This window comes from Bufo bufo, chromosome 2 (assembly GCF_905171765.1).
Source record: "Bufo bufo chromosome 2, aBufBuf1.1, whole genome shotgun sequence".
Lineage (NCBI taxonomy): Eukaryota > Metazoa > Chordata > Amphibia > Anura > Bufonidae > Bufo > Bufo bufo.
In genome coordinates, this window is record NC_053390.1 from 423084236 (window position 1) to 423103325 (window position 19090).

At 43.4% G+C, this 19090-nt stretch overlaps 1 protein-coding gene across 2 annotated transcripts in view; it reads left to right on the plus strand.

The window, feature by feature from the left end:
* Positions 1 to 19090, plus strand: part of TRIM14 (tripartite motif containing 14) — a 95339-nt gene that overhangs the window by 62626 nt on the left and 13623 nt on the right. Inside the window, exons 3-5 of one of the 2 annotated variants that reach the window (XM_040417376.1) lie at positions 9156 to 9389; positions 13598 to 13760; positions 16105 to 16197. In XM_040417376.1, coding sequence (XP_040273310.1) covers positions 9156 to 9389; positions 13598 to 13760; positions 16105 to 16197 — 490 coding nt within the window. The remainder of the gene's footprint in view (positions 1 to 9155; positions 9390 to 13597; positions 13761 to 16104; positions 16198 to 19090) is intronic. The other variant, XM_040417377.1, reaches the window with a different exon arrangement.

Genomic DNA, 19090 nt, shown 5'->3' on the forward strand with positions numbered 1-19090 from the left:
GGAAGCAACACTGAGTGACAATCAATTTCACATGCTGTTGTGCAAATGGGATAGACAACAGGTGGAAATTATAGGCAATTAGCAAGACACCTCCAATAAAGGAGTGGTTCTGCAGGTGGTGACCACAGGCCACTTCTCAGTTCCTATGCTTCCTGGCTGATGTTTTGGTCACTTTTGAATGCTGCCGGTGCTTTCACTCTAGTGGTAGCATGAGACAGAGTCTACAACCCACATAAGTGGCTCAGGTAGTGCAGCTTATCCAGGAAGGCACATCAATACGAGCTGTGGCAAGAAGGTTTGCTGAGTTTGTCAGCGTAGTGTCCAGAGCATGGAGGCGCTACCAGGAGACAGGCCAGTACATCAGGAGACGTGGAGGAGGCCGTAGGAGGGCAACAACCCAGCAGCAGGACCGCTACCTCCACCTTTGTGCAAGGAGGAACAGGAGGAGCACTGCCAGAGCCCTGCAAAATGACCTCCAGCAGGCCACAAATGTGCATGTGTCTGCTCAAACGGTCAGAAACAGACTCCATGAGGGTGATATGAGGGCCCGACGTCCACAGGTGGGGGTTGAGCTTACAGCCCAACACTGTGCAGGACGTTTGGCATTTGCCAGAGAACACCAAGATTGGCAAATTCGCCACTGGCGCCCTGTGCTCTTCACAGATGAAAGCAGGTTCACACTGAGCACATGTGACAGACGTGACAGAGTCTGGAGACGCCGTGGAGAACGTTCTGCTGCCTGCAACATCCTCCAGCATGACCGGTTTGGCATTGGGTCAGTAATGGTGTGGGGTGGCATTTCTTTGGAGGGCCGCACAGCCCTCCATGCGCTCGCCAGAGGTAGCCTGACTGCCATTAGGTACCGAGATGAGATCCTCAGACCCCTTGTGAGACCATATGCTGGTGCAGTTGGCCCTGGGTTCCTCCTAATGCAAGACAATGCTAGACCTCATGTGGCTGGAGTGTGTCAGCAGTTCCTGCAAGATGAAGGCATTGATGTCTCGCTCTATCCACCAACGTCACGTTGCACCACAGACTGTCCAGGAGTTGGCAGATGCTTTAGTCCAGGTCTGGGAGGAGATCCCTCAGGAGACCGTCCGCCACCTCATCAGGAGCATGCACAGGCGTTGTAGGGAGGTCATACAGGCACGTGGAGGCCACACACACTACTGAGCCTCATTTTGACTTGTTTTAAGGACATTACATCAAAGTTGGATCAGCCTGTAGTGTGTTTTTCCACTTTAATTTTGAGTGTGACTCCAAATCCAGACCTCCATGGGTTGAAAATTATGATTTCCATTTCTATTATTTTTGTGTGATTTTGTTGTCAGCACATTCAACTATGTAAAGAACAAAGTATTTCAGAAGAATATTTAATTAACTCAGATCTAGGATGTGTTATTTTTGTGTTCCCTTTATTTTTTTGAACAGTGTATATAAATCTCCATATACATATATATATATATATATATATATATATATATATATATATATATATATATATATATAAATTTTAGTTAGGTAGTCTTAGTGTAGGTTTGTGCGTGCGTGCGTTTTTTTTTTTCTACTCTTTTCTCTATATTTCAAATTTATAACAAGCCCCTTCACTTGTGAAAACACTACATACACGCCCCATAATAAATAAAGTTTTACACATTTCACACAACACCCCAATAAAATAAAAATGGCCTGTACCTCCCAACGAGTTTACTCAGCTGAAGAGGCATACACGTATCTTGCCTCTGATACTGAGTCTGCCAGTGAGGGAGAAGTGGATGCCACTTTGCTCTACTCCTCTGCCCCCTCATCATCATCATCATTTGCTGATAAGGGACCCTCTAGAAGGTGCCCCAGGGTAGCAGCGGAGGCAGCCCCCCAGAGTGACCACTTATGGACCCCACCCCCTGACGATTATCAGCCCCAAATTCCAGATTTTGTGGGCAGCTCTGGAATACAGATAGGCAGTGCGGGCTTCACAGAACAAGATTTTTTCTAAATCTTCTTCTCTGAAGATTTTGTAAATTTAATGGTGGCCCTAACCGATTTGTACGCCCAACAATTTATAGCTCAGAACCCTACCTCGCCATATGCTAGACCGCTAGATTGGACCCCAGTAAGTACAGCAGAGATGATGACATTTTGGGGACTCGTGCTGCATATGGGCATAGTAAAGAAGCCAAACGTCATTTTCTACCAGACTCCAATTTACAGTAACACCATGACCCGGAAGTGTTTTGAGTCAATTCGGAAATTCCTACACTACAATGACAATACACAGTGCCCCCCCCCCAAAAAAAAAAAAATGACCCAACATTTGACGTCTGTTCAAAGTAAGGCCCGTCCTTTACCACTTTAACACCAAGTTTGCTGAGGTGTACACCCCTGATAAAAATGTATGTGTGGATGAGTCCCTATTACTTTTCAAAGGGAGGGTTTACTGACCACCGTTCACAAAAAAAACAGCTCCTCTGCTCATGTGCGAGGTACCACTACCACTGTCCCCAAACCAGTTTTCATCCTGAACTACACATAGGAGGGGTTGATCTTTCAGATCAACTTCTGAAGCCCTACAGTGCCACACGAAAAACAAAAGTGTGGTACAAAAAGCTGGCCGTACACATTGTACAGGTGGCAATGTGCAATGCGTACGTGCTATTTCAATCTGCAGGCCACACAGGAACTTTCCTCCAGTTCCAAGAGGTGGTTATCAAGGCCCTAATTTTTCAAAGCCGGGGCGGGGAGGGTCCCAGTACTTCAGGGAGTCATGGTGCCCGTGTTGTACCAGGGCAACATTTTGTAGGTCAAGTCCCCCAGACAGCAAGGAAGGAAAGTACCCAAAAAAGATGCAGGGTGTGTTCCAAAAGGGGGGATAAGAAAAGACACAATTTACCACTGCAAAACCTGGCCTATGCATGCAGGAGTGTTTCAGAATCTACCACACATCCATAAAGTATTAATTTAATCCTTGATGTACCCTGTAATTTTACCACGTTATACCTAGCTTACATATCCACTTTTCACCAACCACTACATATTAATTTTTGTGAACCACCTGTTAGGTCAAAAGTGCACTTTTAACGCCTTAAAATGTTTGTACGGGGTCCACTTTCCAAAATGGGGTCACTTCTTGGGGTTTTTAATTTCTGGGGACCTCAGGAATTTTTTTAATGTGGTATGGCACCTAAAAATCATGTGGTACCGCGCTCTCAAAGTATTGCTACTATTGTATATCGGTATATTACCTTGTTAGTCGGCGCTGCTTGGTAGAGGTACGCAGTCTGCTGTATTGGATCTGAGGTCCCGCTCTGTCACAAATACTTGTTGTACTATACAACATACGCCCTGACCGGTAGCGTGATGCTGGTAAGTTCAGAGTTAGCGGTTTGCGCTCTCACAGAACAACTAGTGACGTCACTTCTGTAGCTAAGGGTTGCTACAGGTGCCAAAGGAGGTTTTTTGGCACCTGTAGCAACCCTTAGCTACAGAAGTGACGTCACTAGTCGCTCCGTGAGAGCGCAAACCGCTAACTCCGAACTTACCAGCATCTCGCTACCGGCCGGGGCGTATGTTGTATAGTACAACAGGTATCCGTGACAGAGCAGGACCTCAAATCCAATACAGCAGAGCCCATACCTCTACCAAGCAGCGCCGACTAACAAGGTAATATACCGATATACAATAGTAGCAATACTTTAAGATCGTAGTGCAATCGGAACATACATTATTGCATATGTAATAGTAATATGTAACAGTACTCCACCTCCCCTTGAGAGTACAGTACCACTTGAAATATTTATGTGTACTTAGTAAACGCAGCAGTTTGTGTGGTCCTGCTGCGGTACCAGAGCCACACAGGTTTTGCAAACAAAAGTGCGCTACTGAAGCTGCAAGCAGATATGGGGTGTTTGCAAAAAGGTGAGAAAATTGGGAACATATACTGGGGTGCATTTTCTCCTTTAATCACTTGTGGGGGAAAAATTGGGGTCTGCTAGTAATTTTTCATTTTTATAAATGTGTGCTTTGAAATCCTTTCTATAGTACAGGGTGGGCCATTTATATGGATACACCTTAATAAAATGGGAATGGTTGGTGATATTAACTTCCTGTTTGTGGCACATTAGTATATGTGAGGGGGGAAACTTTTCAAGATGGGTGGTGACCATGGTGGCCATTTTGAAGTCGGCCATTTTGAATCCAACTTTTGTTTTTTCAATAGGAAGAGGGTCATGTTTTCTTTGGGGTCATCTGAAGGCAATTGTCTATGCTGTGAAGATACGAGATGTGCAGCACCTAAAACTACGGATACTGGAAGCCTGTGCTAGCATTTCTCCTGCGGTGTTGCTATCAGTGTGTGAAGAGTGGGAGAAGAGGATTGCATTGACAATCCAACACAATGGGCAGCACATTGAACACATTTTATAAGTGGTCAGAAACTTGTAAATAACTCATGAAAGAATAAAGTTACGTTAAAGCAAAGCACACCATTGTTTTTCTTCGGAAATTCCCAATAAGTTTGATGTGTCACATGACCCTCTTCCTATTGAAAAAACAAAAGTTGGATTCAAAATGGCCGACTTCAAAATGGCCACCATGGTCACCACCCATCTTGAAAAGTTTCCCCCCTCACATATACTAATGTGCCACAAACAGGAAGTTAATATCACCAACCATTCCCATTTTATTAAGGTGTATCCATATAAATGGCCCACCCTGTATTTCTGCCTTCTGTGAGACACCTGTTTGCTGAAAAGTACCCTTTCTACCACTTAAAATGATCGTACGGGGGAGCTCTTTCCGAAATGGGGTCACTTGTTGGGGTTTTTCATTTCTGGGGACCTCAGGAATTTATTTATTGCGACATGGCACCTAAAATCCATGTTTGCCAATTCAGGCCTGTCAGCAAAATTCATATTTTGCCATTTGCCTTGTGCGCACATACAGCAGGCTACAAGCACATATGGGGTGTTCCCTGAATGGGGAGCAAATTGGGAACACAACCTGGGGTGCATTTTCTCCTTTAACCCCTTGTGAAAAAAAATTGGGGGCTGCTAGTACAGTAATTATTGTTTCTTAACAAATATGTGCTTTGAAATGCTTTCTAAGTATTTCTGTCTTCTGTGAGACACCTATTTGCTGAAAAGTACCCTTTCTACCACTTAAAATGTTCGTACGAGGGTTCTCTTTCCGAAATAGGGTCACTTTTTGGGGTTTTTCATTTCTGGGGACCCCAGGAATTTATTTAATGCAACATGGCACCTAAAATACAGGGAGTGCAGAATTATTAGGCAAATGAGTATTTTGACCACATCATCCTCTTTATGCATGTTGTCTTACTCCAAGCTGTATAGGCTTGAAAGCCTACTACCAATTAAGCATATTAGGTGATGTGCATCTCTGTAATGAGAAGGGGTGTGGTCTAATGACATCAACACCCTATATTAGGTGTGCATAATTATTAGGCAACTTCCTTTCCTTTGGCAAAATGGGTCAAAAGAAGGACTTGACAGGCTCAGAAAAGTCAAAAATAGTGAGATATCTTGCAGAGGGATGCAGCACTCTTAAAATTGCAAAGCTTCTGAAGCGTGATCATCGAACAATCAAGCGTTTCATTAAAAATAGTCAACAGGGTCGCAAGAAGAGTGTGGAAAAACCAAGGCGCAAAATAACTGCCCATGAACTGAGAAAAGTCAAGCGTGCTGCTGCCAAGATGCCACTTGCCACCAGTTTGGCCATATTTCAGAGCTGCAACATCACTGGAGTGCCCAAAAGCACAAGGTGTGCAATACTCAGAGACATGGCCAAGGTAAGAAAGGCTGAAAGACGACCACCACTGATCAAGACACACAAGCTGAAACGTCAAGACTGGGCCAAGAAATATCTCAAGACTGATTTTTCTAAGGTTTTATGGACTGATGAAATGAGAGTGAGTCTTGATGGGCCAGATGGATGGGCCCGTGGCTGGATTGGTAAAGGGCAGAGAGCTCCAGTCTGACTCAGACGCCAGCAAGGTGGAGGTGGAGTATTGGTTTGGGCTGGTATCATCAAAGATGAGCTTGTGGGGCCTTTTCGGGTTGAGGATGGAGTCAAGCTCAACTCCCAGTCCTACTGCCAGTTTCTGGAAGACACCTTCTTCAAGCAGTGATACAGGAAGAAGTCTGCATCCTTCAAGAAAAACATGATTTTCATGCAGGACAATGCTCCATCACACGCGTCCAAGTACTCCACAGCGTGGCTGGCAAGAAAGGGTATAAAAGAAGAAAATCTAATGACATGGCCTCCTTGTTCACCTGATCTGAACCCTATTGAGAACCTGTGGTCCATCATCAAATGTGAGATTTACAAGGAGGGAAAACAGTACACCTCTCTGAACAGTGTCTGGGAGGCTGCGGTTGCTGCTGCACGCAATGTTGATGGTGAACAGATCAAAACACTGACAGAATCCATGGATGGCAGGCTTTTGAGTGTCCTTGCAAAGAAAGGTGGCTATATTGGTCACTGATTTGTTTTTGTTTTGTTTTTGAATGTCAGAAATGTATATTTGTGAATGTTGAGATGTTATATTGGTTTCACTGGTAAAAATAAATAATTGAAATGGGTATATATTTGTTTTTTGTTAAGTTGCCTAATAATTATGCACAGTAATAGTCACCTGCACACACAGATATCCCCCTTTAATAGCTAAAACTAAAAACAAACTAAAAACTACTTCCAAAAATATTCAGCTTTGATATTAATGAGTTTTTTGGGTTCATTGAGAACATGGTTGTTGTTCAATAATAAAATTAATCCTCAAAAATACAACTTGCCTAATAATTCTGCACTCCCTGTACATGTCTGCCAATTCAGTTCAGCAAAATCCATATTTAGCTATTTGACTCTAGAGCCCTGCCATGCGCCCATACATCATTTTCTGAGCACATATGGGGTGTAGGCGTATTCAGGGGGATATTGGGAACAAAATGTGGGGTGCATTTTGTCCTGTTACCTAATGCCAAGCATTCCTTGAGGGGTGTAGTTTCTGGAATGAGGTCACTATTTGGGGGTTTCCACTCTAGGGGTACCTCAGGGTGTGTTCAATTGCAAGATGGCGCATGTCAATTATTCCAGTGAAATCTGCCTTCCAGAAGCCATTTGGTGCTCCTTTCCTTCTGACCCCTGTGGTACGCCCATATAGCAGTATACAAGCACATATGGGGTATTGCTATAATCAGGAGAAAATGGGCAATAAATTAGTGGGTACACTTTCTCCAGTTCCCCCTTATGAAAGTGAAAAATTTGGGCCTAAACATAGTATATATAAGGCTGAAAAAAATACAGTCCATCCAGTTCGGCCTGTTATCCTGCAAGTTCATTTTTCTGGAAAAAATGTTAATTTTTCATTTTCACAGCCAATTCCACGAATCACCTTTGAGGACAAAGTTCTCACTACGCATCTTAAAATATTCCTTAAGGGGTGTAGTTTCCAGAATGGGGTCACTTTTTGGGGGTTTCCACTCTAGGGGTACCTCAGGGTGTCTTCATATGCAACATAGCTCCCAAAAGCCAATCCTGCAAAATCTGTCCTCCAAAAGCCCTATGGTGCTACTTGCCTTTTGAACCCTACCATGCATCCATACATCATTTTTTTTTAGCACATTTGGGGTGTTGGTGTATTCAGGGGAAATGGGGAACAAAAAGTGAAAAATGTGGGTGTAAAGCAACTTTTTCTGGAAAAAAATTTCATTTTTTTTTTATCCACAGCCAATCGTCTCCTAATTCTGTGAAAAGCCTGATGGGTCAAAGTGCTCACTACACACTTTGAAATATTCCTTGAGGGGTGTAGTTTCCGGAATGGGGTCACTTTTTGGGGGTTTCCACTGTAGGGCCACCTCAGGGTGTCTTAATATGCAACATTCCAATTAATATTCCAGCTAAATCCGCTCTCTAAAAGCCATATGATGCTCCTTCCACTCTGAAGCATGCTGTGCGCCCATACATCAGTTTTTGAGCACACAAGGGGTGTTTCTGTAAACTCCTGATTCAGGGTAATATATTTTGAGTTTAGTTTGACTGTTAACCCTTGATGTGTTTCAGAAAAAATTGATTAAAATTTAAAATCTGCTAAAAAAGTGAAATTTTTAATTTTCATTCCCATTTTCATTTAATTCTCGTGGGACACCTAAAGGGTTAACCAAGTTTGTAAAATCAGTTTTGAATACCTTGAGGGGTGTAGTTTAAAAGATGGGGTGATTTCAATATGTAAGCCCCAGAAAGTGACTTCATAACTGAACTGGTCCTGAAAAAATTGGGATTTGGAAATGTTCTTAAAAATTGTAAGATTTACTTCTAAACCTTTAAGCTTTCTAACGTCCCAAAAAACTAAAATTTAATATTCAAAATGATCCAAACATGAAGTAGACATATGGGGAATGCAAAGTAATAACTATTTTTGGAGTTATTACTATCTATTATAAAAGTAGAGAAAATTGCTAATTTTTCCAAATGTTTGGTAAATTTTTTATAAATAAAAATGAAATATTTTGACTCAATTTTACCACTGTCATGAAGTACAATATGTGACGAGAAAAGAGTCTCAGAATGGCCTGGATAAGTAAAAGTGTTTTAATGTTATTACCACATAAAGTGACTGGTGTCAGATTTGCTAAAAATGGCTTGGTCCTTAAGGTGAAAAATGGCAGGGTCCTGAAGGGGTTAAGTATACAAACATAACAAATCAGAACATTTTCTAACATTGCAGTAATCACCCTTTTTCAACTATGCCTTACTGGGTGGCAAAACCTGGCACCATGAAATGAATAGGCTCCTCTTTTATTGTGGAATATTGTGATGTTTTAGAATAAGACCATTTAGGTGGTAAATTTAGTGAAAGGGACATTAATAAAAGCCACATTGAATGAGATATATAATTCACATGAAAAGAAAGTACTGTGCAATTAGCTGTCTCTCCCATATGGCACCTTGCTGTCACTGCCAGGCATGACATTGTTGACTTGTCTGTTGCGCATTGAAAGATTCTTTTTTTTTTTCCGCCATTGCCTTATCAGTACAAGTCAGCTGAAAAGCCGAACAAAGCTCTAACCTCTGCTGTGAATGAAACATGAAATGCTTGGTTTTGATTCTTGACACTTTCCTAATACTCCCATCTGTGTTTCTAGGCCCACACTTTGGCAAGCAAAGATATGCTGACAGTGAAATTTACAGAGCTAAGGCTGCTACTGGATGAAGAAGAAAAATTAGCAAAGAAATTTATTGAAGATAAGGCAAAGCTGGCACTGTGGGCGTACGAAGGTCAGACAGAATCATGCCATGACCAGCTGTGTGCCATCGACAAATTTAAAGTCCATGTCACAAAAATACGTCAACAGCCTGATGCTCTACAACTCATTCAGGTAATATCATTTCAAAAGTGAGGGAAGCAAAAGTTAAAGGGGTTCTCCGGGAAATGATAATGATGACTTATCCTCAGGTCCCGACATCCCCACCGATCAGCTGTTTCAGGGAACCGCTGCTCTCATCGGAGCTCTGGTGAGCACTGCAACTTTCCAAGGACAGTGCCGTACATTGTATAGTGGCAGTGCTTGGTTTTGCAGCTCAGCCCCATTGACTTGGAAGAGGCTGAGCTTCAACTAGGTCACATGACCGATGTACGGTGACATCACTGGCCTAGGAAGAGGCTGCTGTACTCAAGGCCTCTTCTAACAGCAGGTGTTGCATCACCAGCAGATCTGAAGACCTATACCTGACCTATACTGATGACCTATCCTGAGGATACGTCATAAATATATTTTCCTGGATAACCCCTTTAACCCTGTATTTTACAGATGCTATACATACTGTATGGATCCAAGGACTTAAAGGGAAACTCCAATCAAAATGATCTTTAAATATTTCATAAATGACTTTGTGTACTTTGTGAGTTTCAACCACCAATGATTTCCAGAGAAAAACGGCTCTCCTGAGCTGTTACACCCCTTTTGGTACCACTCAGAAACTTCTAAAACAACATTGTAAGTGTTTGACATTTATTTGAGAGAGTCTTTGCATATAATGGAGCAACCATGGAGAACTGCCAATGAACTGTAAAGAGTCTCTTTACTCTGGAAACCAGTAGTGGTCCAAGATCAAGAGAAGTGAACTGTGGCAAGGGGGTCTGGAGGGTTATTATTTTGGTTATTGGGCACTGTGGACGGCTATATTTAAGTATTCACTTCAGATGGCACTACTATGTTGGGCACTAAGACTGGAATAGTAATGGGAGTACAGTGGATGGCATCACTAAAAGGGGCAGTGTTACTGACACTGCTAGTGGCACACTGTGGGTGGCATTTTGTAAAATAAAAAGTTTTTTTGTTGTTTTTTTTACTCTTGAATTTGTTTTTCAGTACTTTTTATTTAACATTTTTTACCCCTGTTCTTAAGCCCGGCTATGAGACTTGACCATGCAATCATTTGATTGCTTACGTAATACCCTGCAATAGTTTAGTGTATTATGTCAGTCAATGTAAAAGTGACAGGCAGCCCAAAAGACTGTCTCCAGCAGAGCCTAGAAGGTGTGCACACATAGCAATCCTTGGGGCCTTCTTTAAGCCCAGCAGCCCCTCCCTCTGTCTAAAAACCTAGATACTGCTATTGCTAATATACAGCTGACATCTACAGCTTTGTGCTAAGCACATAGTGCCAGCAATGTAAATGTACGGCAAATTGCCCAAAGGGGTTAAAGCACCGACACCTCACGCCTTGTGGGTTTAAAGGGGTTTTGCCAAGATTGATAAAAAATATTAAAATGAGACATCATATAATACATGACTATCTCTTCTAATAAAGCTAGAACCAGCCCTGTACCTCACATGGATCTCCCTATTCATTGCTCCAGTTGCTTTTTAGGATCCTCTTCAGCATGGCAGCAAAGGACATGCCTCCTTTCTCACGAGGTGTGCCTTTTCTGCTGCAGCTCTCTCCCTATTACAGTTCAGGGGCGTGCTCTTTTTGCCGCAGCTCTCTGCCTTCTACAGCTCATGGGCTGTGTTCTTTCTGCTACATCCCTCTCCTTATCGCAGCTAATGGGGTGTGTTCTTTCTGCTACATCCCTATCACATCTCATGGGGTGTGTTCTTTCTGCTGCAGCTCTCCCTGTCCTAGTACAAAGGGTGTATACTTTCTGCTGCAGCTCTCTCCTTGTCACAGCTCAGGGGCATGTTCTTTCGAAGGAGGCATATCCTTTTTGCTGCAGCATTCTTCCTGTCACAGCTCGGGGGGAGGGAGGGGGGGGGTCTATTAATTTGAGGGTATACACATCCTAATTGGAGGAAGGGTTTAGAAATTATAGCTCTTTAATACGTAGCTGCCTCTTTTCAAGGGATCAAAGGTAATTGGACAATTATCTCAAAAGATATTTCATGGGCTGCTCGTTAACTCATCATCAATTGAGCAGGTAAAAGGTCTGGAGTTGATTCCAGGTGTGACATTTGCATTTAGAAGCAGCTGCTGTAAACGTACAACGTGCAGTCAAAGGAGCCCTAAATAGAAGTGAACAGACCATCATTATGCTGAAAAACAAAAATAAATCCATCAGAGAGATAGCAGAAATGTTAGGCATGGCCAAATCAACAGTTTGGTACATTCTGGTTAAAAGAGAGCGCACTGGTGAACTCGGGAACTCAAAAAGGCCTGGACGTCCATGGAAGACAACCGTGGAGGATGATCGCAGAATCCTTTTCATGGTGAAGAAAAACCTCTTCACATCCACTCAAGTGAAGAACACTCTCCAGGAAGTAGGTGTATCAGTATCTAAATCTACCATAAAGAGAAGACTTTATGAGAGCAAATACAGAGGGTTCACCACAAGGTGCAAACCATTAATCATCCTTAAAAATAGAAAGAAGCCAGCCCAGTTCTGGAACAGCATAATTTGGACAGATGAAACTAACATCAATCTGTACCAGAATAATAGGAAGAAGAAAGTATGGAGAAAGCTTGGAACGGCTCATGATACAAAGCACATGACATGGTAAAACATGGTGGAGGCAGAGTGGGCATGTATGGCTTCCAATGGCACTGGGTTACTAGTGTTTATTGATGATGTGACTGAAGACAGAAGCAGCCGGAAGAATTCTAAAGTGTACAGGGATATACTTTCTTCCCAGATTCAACCAAATGCAGTAGGGTTGTTTGGACGGCGCTTCACAGTACAGATGGACAATGACTCAAAACATACTGAAAAAGCAACCCGGGAGTTTTTTAAGGCAAAGAAGCAGAATATTCTGCAATGGCCTAGTCCAGTGATAGGCAAACTGCGGTTCTCCAGCTGTTGCAGAACTACAACTCCCAGCATGCAAAGACTGCCTACAGCTTTCAGCCTACAGCAGGGCATGGTGGGAGTTGTAGTTTTGCAACAGCTGGAGGGCCGCAGTTTGCCTATCACTGGCCTAGTCAATCACCAGATCTCAACCCGATTTGAGCATGTATTTCACTTGCTTAAGACAAAACTTAAAGGGGTTGTCCGAGTTATGAAAAAATATATATATAGCACTGTACATATGATGGGCAGCAATATATAACTAAGCTAAGCAAGTATTAGGTAAATAAAATTATATTTCCTCATTTCCCTGGTTCTCTTCTGGCCCTTTGTTTACCTGCAATAACAACAATCTCTGCCTCTCCCCCTGATCTGCAAAGGGAGTGAGTACAAGAGCTGCCCTGAGTGACTTGTCTGCCTGCTGGGAGACTCAGCAGCATGTTGAATGTGTAGGACTACAAGTACCAGCTGTACAATGACACTGCTGATACACACAGGATCTTCCCCCTACCTTTTCTTGTGCAGAAATCCTCTAGTCTGTGAGCTCCTGTGCACAGCATTTGTCTACTCACTGTCTGCAGCTACTCAGTAAAGCCTTCAGCCCTGAGTCTGTGCAGCTGAAGGGGTTAAGAATCCAGGGAGAGAGCAGACAGCAGCAGTGCAGGGGTGTGTGTCCATCACAGTGACATCTAGTGTACAGACACACATCTGCTCTTTCAGGCTTGTGCACAATCATCATCAGAGCAGGGAGAGAAGATGACATCACAGGTCATGTGACCCAGCAACTGGAGATAAAGTAAGTGAATTGTAAAGTCCTTTAATTTGCCTAGTTAGAAACATACAAAGAACAAAAAAAAATAACTCTGACAACCCCTTTAAGGCAGAAAGACCCACAAACAAGCAACAACTGAAGACAACAGCAGTAAAGGCCTGGCAAAGCATCACAAAGGAGGAAACCAGCGTTTGGTGATGTCCATGGGTTCCAGACTTCCGGCAGTCATTGCCTGCAAAGGATTCTCTACAAAGTATTAAAAGTGAACACTTTATTTATGGTAATGCTAATTTGTCCAATTACTTTTGAGCCCCTGAAATGAGGAGGCTTTGCAGAAAAGTGGTTGCAATTCCTACACAGGATATTTTTGTCAATCGCTTGAACTAAAACTGAAAGTCTACACTTCAATCGCACCTCAGTTGTTTCATTTCAAATTCAATGTGGTGGCATGCAGAGCCTAAATCATGAAGATTGTGTCACTGTCCAAATATTTCTGGACCTGACTGTAAATGGCCTGTGCTTTCATTTAGGATTTCACTGCAGTTGAAAAGGAAATAAAGAGTCATGCAGTTCCAGCAGAACAGTTGCATCCGGTCCCTGTCAAATTTGAACATGTAGAGAAATACTACAGTGCCTTCATAGAAAACCTCAAATCTTCAATCAAGGGACCACCTGCAATCCGAATTCAAAAAGGTATGGGTGCTTTAGTGCCACTTCTCCAAAAGTCCATCTATTTGAGAAGACCACCCCTCATATAGACTTTATGTGATGGATTTTCAGTTTTCTCATATCCATTGTATACTGACCCTCTTTGAGATATCTTACTAGGGTAGGGCATGGCAACATACATACAGTCACAAATTGTAGTTCAAAGGGGTAGGCTTATCAGAACTGGTGTAAAGGAAAACTGGCATAGTTGTCCATAGCCACCAATCAGATTTCACCTTTCATTTTTATGAGTTCCTTTGTAAAATGAAAGATGGAATCTAATTGCTTGCTAAAGGCAGATAAGCCAGTTTTCCTTTACACCAGTTCCCTATATAAACAAAAAGCCCTATATCAATTTACTAAATGTGAAGCTAATTGCAATGCTGGGGTTTAAATCTTATTTTCCACCTCCAAAAGGTTCTTTTCCAGGGGATGGATACTATGATATGTAGATCTCTGTGGTCCATGCTAGTTGGGGGACCTTGTTACAGATGTTACACAGGGGCATATACCTCGATTCATAGGATAAAGTATTAAAAAGCGAAGGCAGGTGTAGACCTCAAAGTTCATTTACTCCTGAATAGCTTCCAAACCCTACTTAGACGTATGGTGCCCCTTGGAATCACTCTATGAATGTGCTATGCTTTGTTGGATTGCATTTCTCCTATTTATTTCCTGGTTCTTCATCAATAAACTAACTGTGGGGAGAATATAGTATATGCATTAAAATTGTGAAATATCTCTCACTACCACCAATGCTTGAAGATGTAATACTTTCATTTTTATTTGAGGATTTTAATTTGCTCTTAAAGGGAACTTGACATCACTATAATACCTCCCCGACTGCCCTCAGTCCCTCACAGCTATAGTCATCAAGTATAACTTTGCCTGTTTCATCTGATGGAAAGCTTTGCCAAAAAAAACTGCTTTATTCATCCCGGGCGACGTATGAAAATTGGATCCTTGAAGTCAAAGGGGCAGCGGTCTTGAGGCTCCAAGTCAAACTTCCTTTCTCTGTCCTCCTGATTGACGTCTCAGTTCTTTTTCTTCAGACACAATGCACCTAAGATCCCTTGCATGGTTTTATTTTCAGTGTCTGCACAGTGAGCCAGTCTTCAGTGTCCCTGGCTTCAGAGGTTTACTGCACAGGCACCAAACGACTCACTGTGCAGGCGCCAACTCATGGAAGCGAGCCTCTGAAGCCAAGTACACTGAAGATCGGCTCACTGCGCAGACACTAAAAATGAAACAGAACGGCGCAGGTGCGGGATCTCAGGTGCATCACATCTCAAGAAAAGAACTCTGCCCCCTTGACTTCAAGCAGCCAATTTGCATACACAGTCTGGGATGAATAAAGTTATTTTTGGCAATATTTTCCATCAGAAGAAACAGGCAAAGACATTGTTGGAGACATGATGACTATAACTGCGAGGTACTGCAGGTGAATGGGAAGGATCTGTAGAAAAAGAAACATGAATCACACACCCACATTAATTGATCTATTGCTTCTCAGCATAGTTTATAAACATGTAGAGGCAGCTGTTTTTATCTGTTTTGATCCAAATGCATAGGCCTACTCACCACGTCAAGGTGGCCTCTCTTTCGAGTTTGTCCCTACTCTTCTTTGGCTCAGTACCACATGCTAACCACTACGACCAACACAGAACCCAAAAGCGACGGGACAACATTGGGCCCTACCAACCCACAGGCTTAGCACTACAGCAACAACAGCCACCATACAGTACTGCCCAATGTGAACAGCTCTAAAAAGCCCACCTTTCCATAATTGACATGATTTTTTCATTCTGTAGGATGTTACGATTACTTAAACTTTTAAAAAAATATTATGTACATGGTAGTCCTGTGGCCACTTTCAGGGCCCAGGCTGGCATGGCAACTGATTGGCACCTATCAATTGTGTTTTCTCCAATGCTGGACATTAGAGTGGGGTGGCAACTGCATAATACTGAGTCGGATGTGGCCACGCCATCCCTTGGATGTAGAATTGATTGGCTGCCGACATGCCGTGACTCCACTCCACCAATGGACTGGAGAACTGTTGGTGCAGGAGTGACTGGGGTTTTGAAAGGCAAGAAAAACATTATTTTTTTTTTTTTTACAGACCCAGCAATTAAATGGGTAGTCCTATTTAAACAATTTATGTACCTGAAAGGTCCAACCATGAAGCAAAACCTGGCATTCTTACAAATGTAGAAATTAGCCATTTCAATGGATGATCCACTCTGTATATTAGCTCTCAGTTCTGACTATTAGATAATAAAGACATTTTTTTAAACAGTAATTTTATATTTCTTTATTCTTAATTCAGATGCTATTGATGGTCCAAGCTCAAGATCAACCCAAAATCCAGGAAAATTAATTAAAACAGCCACCTATGGGAATAGGTCATCACTCTTAAAATGTAAGTGGTGCTGTTATTTTGTATATATACAATTGTCTACTACGTCTTCAATCATAGCTACAGACTACTGTATTGCAGTATTAAATTGCAAGCATCTTTGTACGTCTCCCATTTAGACTCTAGATGTCAGCATTGTAATGCACAATACTTAATAAAACCATTGCAGTTACACACTGCAAACACCAGAGTAAGCACTTGTATATACATTATGAATATTTCTTAATTATGGATAAAATGAATTTCCGGTTTGGATTCACTGTACTGTATATGATTGTATATTGTATGCCCAGAGCTTTTACTTACAGCTGACCGTGCATATTAGGCAACTGTCTCGGAAACGTGAATTGGACATGTTAGAATTTTATATACTCTCTGTTCCCCCAGGAGATACAGCATGTTGCATAGATACAGTTCACAACTCCTTAGAAACAAAGATTCCTCAGAGTTGAAAATCGCTAGAAAAAATAAATCCATTTAAGGGTACGGCCACACATGGAAGATATGCTGTGTATTTTTCACTGCAGAATTGCATATGGAACATCCACAGCAAATACTGTAGTGGCAAAGAGATTTAAAAAAAAAAATCAGATGCTGCAGAAAATTTCCACAGCGAAAAGAGCACATACCTTGATGTGAGGTGCGGATCTTAAAGTGTACCTAAATCTTTATATATACCTAAACTGCCATAAAATACATTTTTCTAATATGCTTTATTTTTTTTTACCTTTTACCAGCAAAATAGGCACTGAAGTTCAGGTGCCTATTGCACTTTAGGATCCGTATTCCCATATAGCGCTGGGTATGGGAGTACGGACTCACTCACACACTGCCAGAGCTGTGTCGGTAAAGCCTGGCATAGATTGGCTGTGTCAGGCTTTGGCAAAGTGGGCACAGACAGAAGAGCAATGTCTTATGTGAGCTACTGCTTGGGCAGGCTATTAGCAGGGCCGAGCGAGTGGGCACAAGCAGGGCCGTCTTTAACGCAGGGCAAAAGGGGCAGCTGCCCCGGGCCCAGTTGCTCCCAGGGGCCCCAAGGCAACTGCCTCTTGAGCCCCGCTGGCCACTGGAGGACCTTTCATGGGTCCATACTTTATCAACTAAGTAGCAGGACATGTAGGGCATACATGGGGGATGTCCCTGCACTTACTATTATTTCTGGGCGCCGCTCCATTGCGCCGATGTTGCCTCCGTTACATTCTCCCGCGCTGTATGCTAACAGCATTGGAACACCAGGGAGGAGACATCAGCTTTCCTCTGTTGGCGTTCCTTCTCCCTGGCTGTAGCTCTGTCCAGGGAGAAACAAAACTTACCTTATCCCTGGCTGTGACGATCTGCGCTGCGATTGGACAGAGCTACAGCCAGGGAGAAGGAACGCACAGGAGAGAAGCTGATGTCTCCTCCCTGGTGTTCCGATGCTGTTACTTAGCATACAGCGCGGGAGAATGTAACGGGGCAGGAGCAGCGATGAACCGGCATGTACAGCGTTCAGTGCGTTCTGTACTCCCATACACAGCAGTGTACAGCAGTATGGATTGTAGGGACGTGGCCTGGCCGGCGATGTAGGAAGACGCGCACGCTTGAGCTCCCGGGCAGCGCTGGCTTAAATCCGACTTCATCCTGTGGCTGTGGTGACTTAAACAGCCGAGCACCAGCACAATACCGAGGGAGATCTCCCTGCTATTCCTGGCCAGCATGACTCGTTCGGGCAGGAAGGATAAAGAGGCGGCGGGACTGACCCCAGTGAAGCAGCATGGCGTGACCGCTTCGCTTAAGGCGGCAGAGGTAGCGGCGCGCCTGGAACAGTATGCCCATGTTCCCCCCTCTAAAGAGACCCCCATACCGGAGGACAGTATGTCCGGAGTCCTGGCGACACAAGCGGCGACTTCGGACGCTCATGATGTAGAGGGAGACTCCTGCTCCCAAGATGGCGGATCCCACGTGGAGGAGCTGAAGGCAAGTGACTGCCCCCATGCTTCCACTGCTGTCCGAACCTACCACCAAGGACATTTATACAGCCATGCACCAATGTAGCGCAGCCTTGATGACCCTTAATACATCTATTGGGTCCCTCCAAGAGAATGTGTCCCTTATTAGGCAGGACATCAGGAAAGTTAATGAGAGAATTGCTGAAGCAGAGAGACGCGTATCCCGCCTGGAAGACCAGGTCCCCCCTATGAAACGTGATCTGGCTAAAGTAATCCATAATATCACCCTTCTAATAAATAAAACGGAGGACTTGGAAAATAGATCACGCCGAAACAACCTTCGCATAGTGGGAGTCCCGGAAAAATCAGAAGGATCCAATGCTGTCCATTTCTTTGAGGACTGGTTCAGGAAGATATTTGAAAAGGACTCTCTTTCCCCCCTATTTGCTATAGAGAGGGCGCACAGAGTGCGTCTCACCCACCACCACCGGGAGGTCCTCCTAGGCCATTGCTAATAAGGATTCTACACTTTCAAGATAGAGATGCCATTCTCCGCAAGGCAAGGGAACACCAGTATCTATTTATAGATAGACAAAGAGTCTCCATATTCCCTGACTTCTCAGCGGAGGTACAGAAGCGGCGAGCACGGTTCCTGGATGTTAAAAAGAGACTAGCAGTATGGGTTATAAACTTCAGGTGACAATTTCGCTGGTAAAACAGTAAAAAGTATATACTTACATGTGACATCATCGGCACAGGCGCACTGAGGATGGAGCGGCCGAGCGAGCGTCCTCCACTCAGTGCGCCTGCGCCAACTGAAGACCGGCGCAAGATTTAAAACGCAGACAGGGCCAGTCAGAGCACGAGCGCATTGGCTGGTCCTGTCAATCAACATGAGGAGGGGGCTGCTAGCAGCAGGTAGCCGCCCTACTTGCTGGTAGAGAGGTAATTTGCATATTATAAGTCAG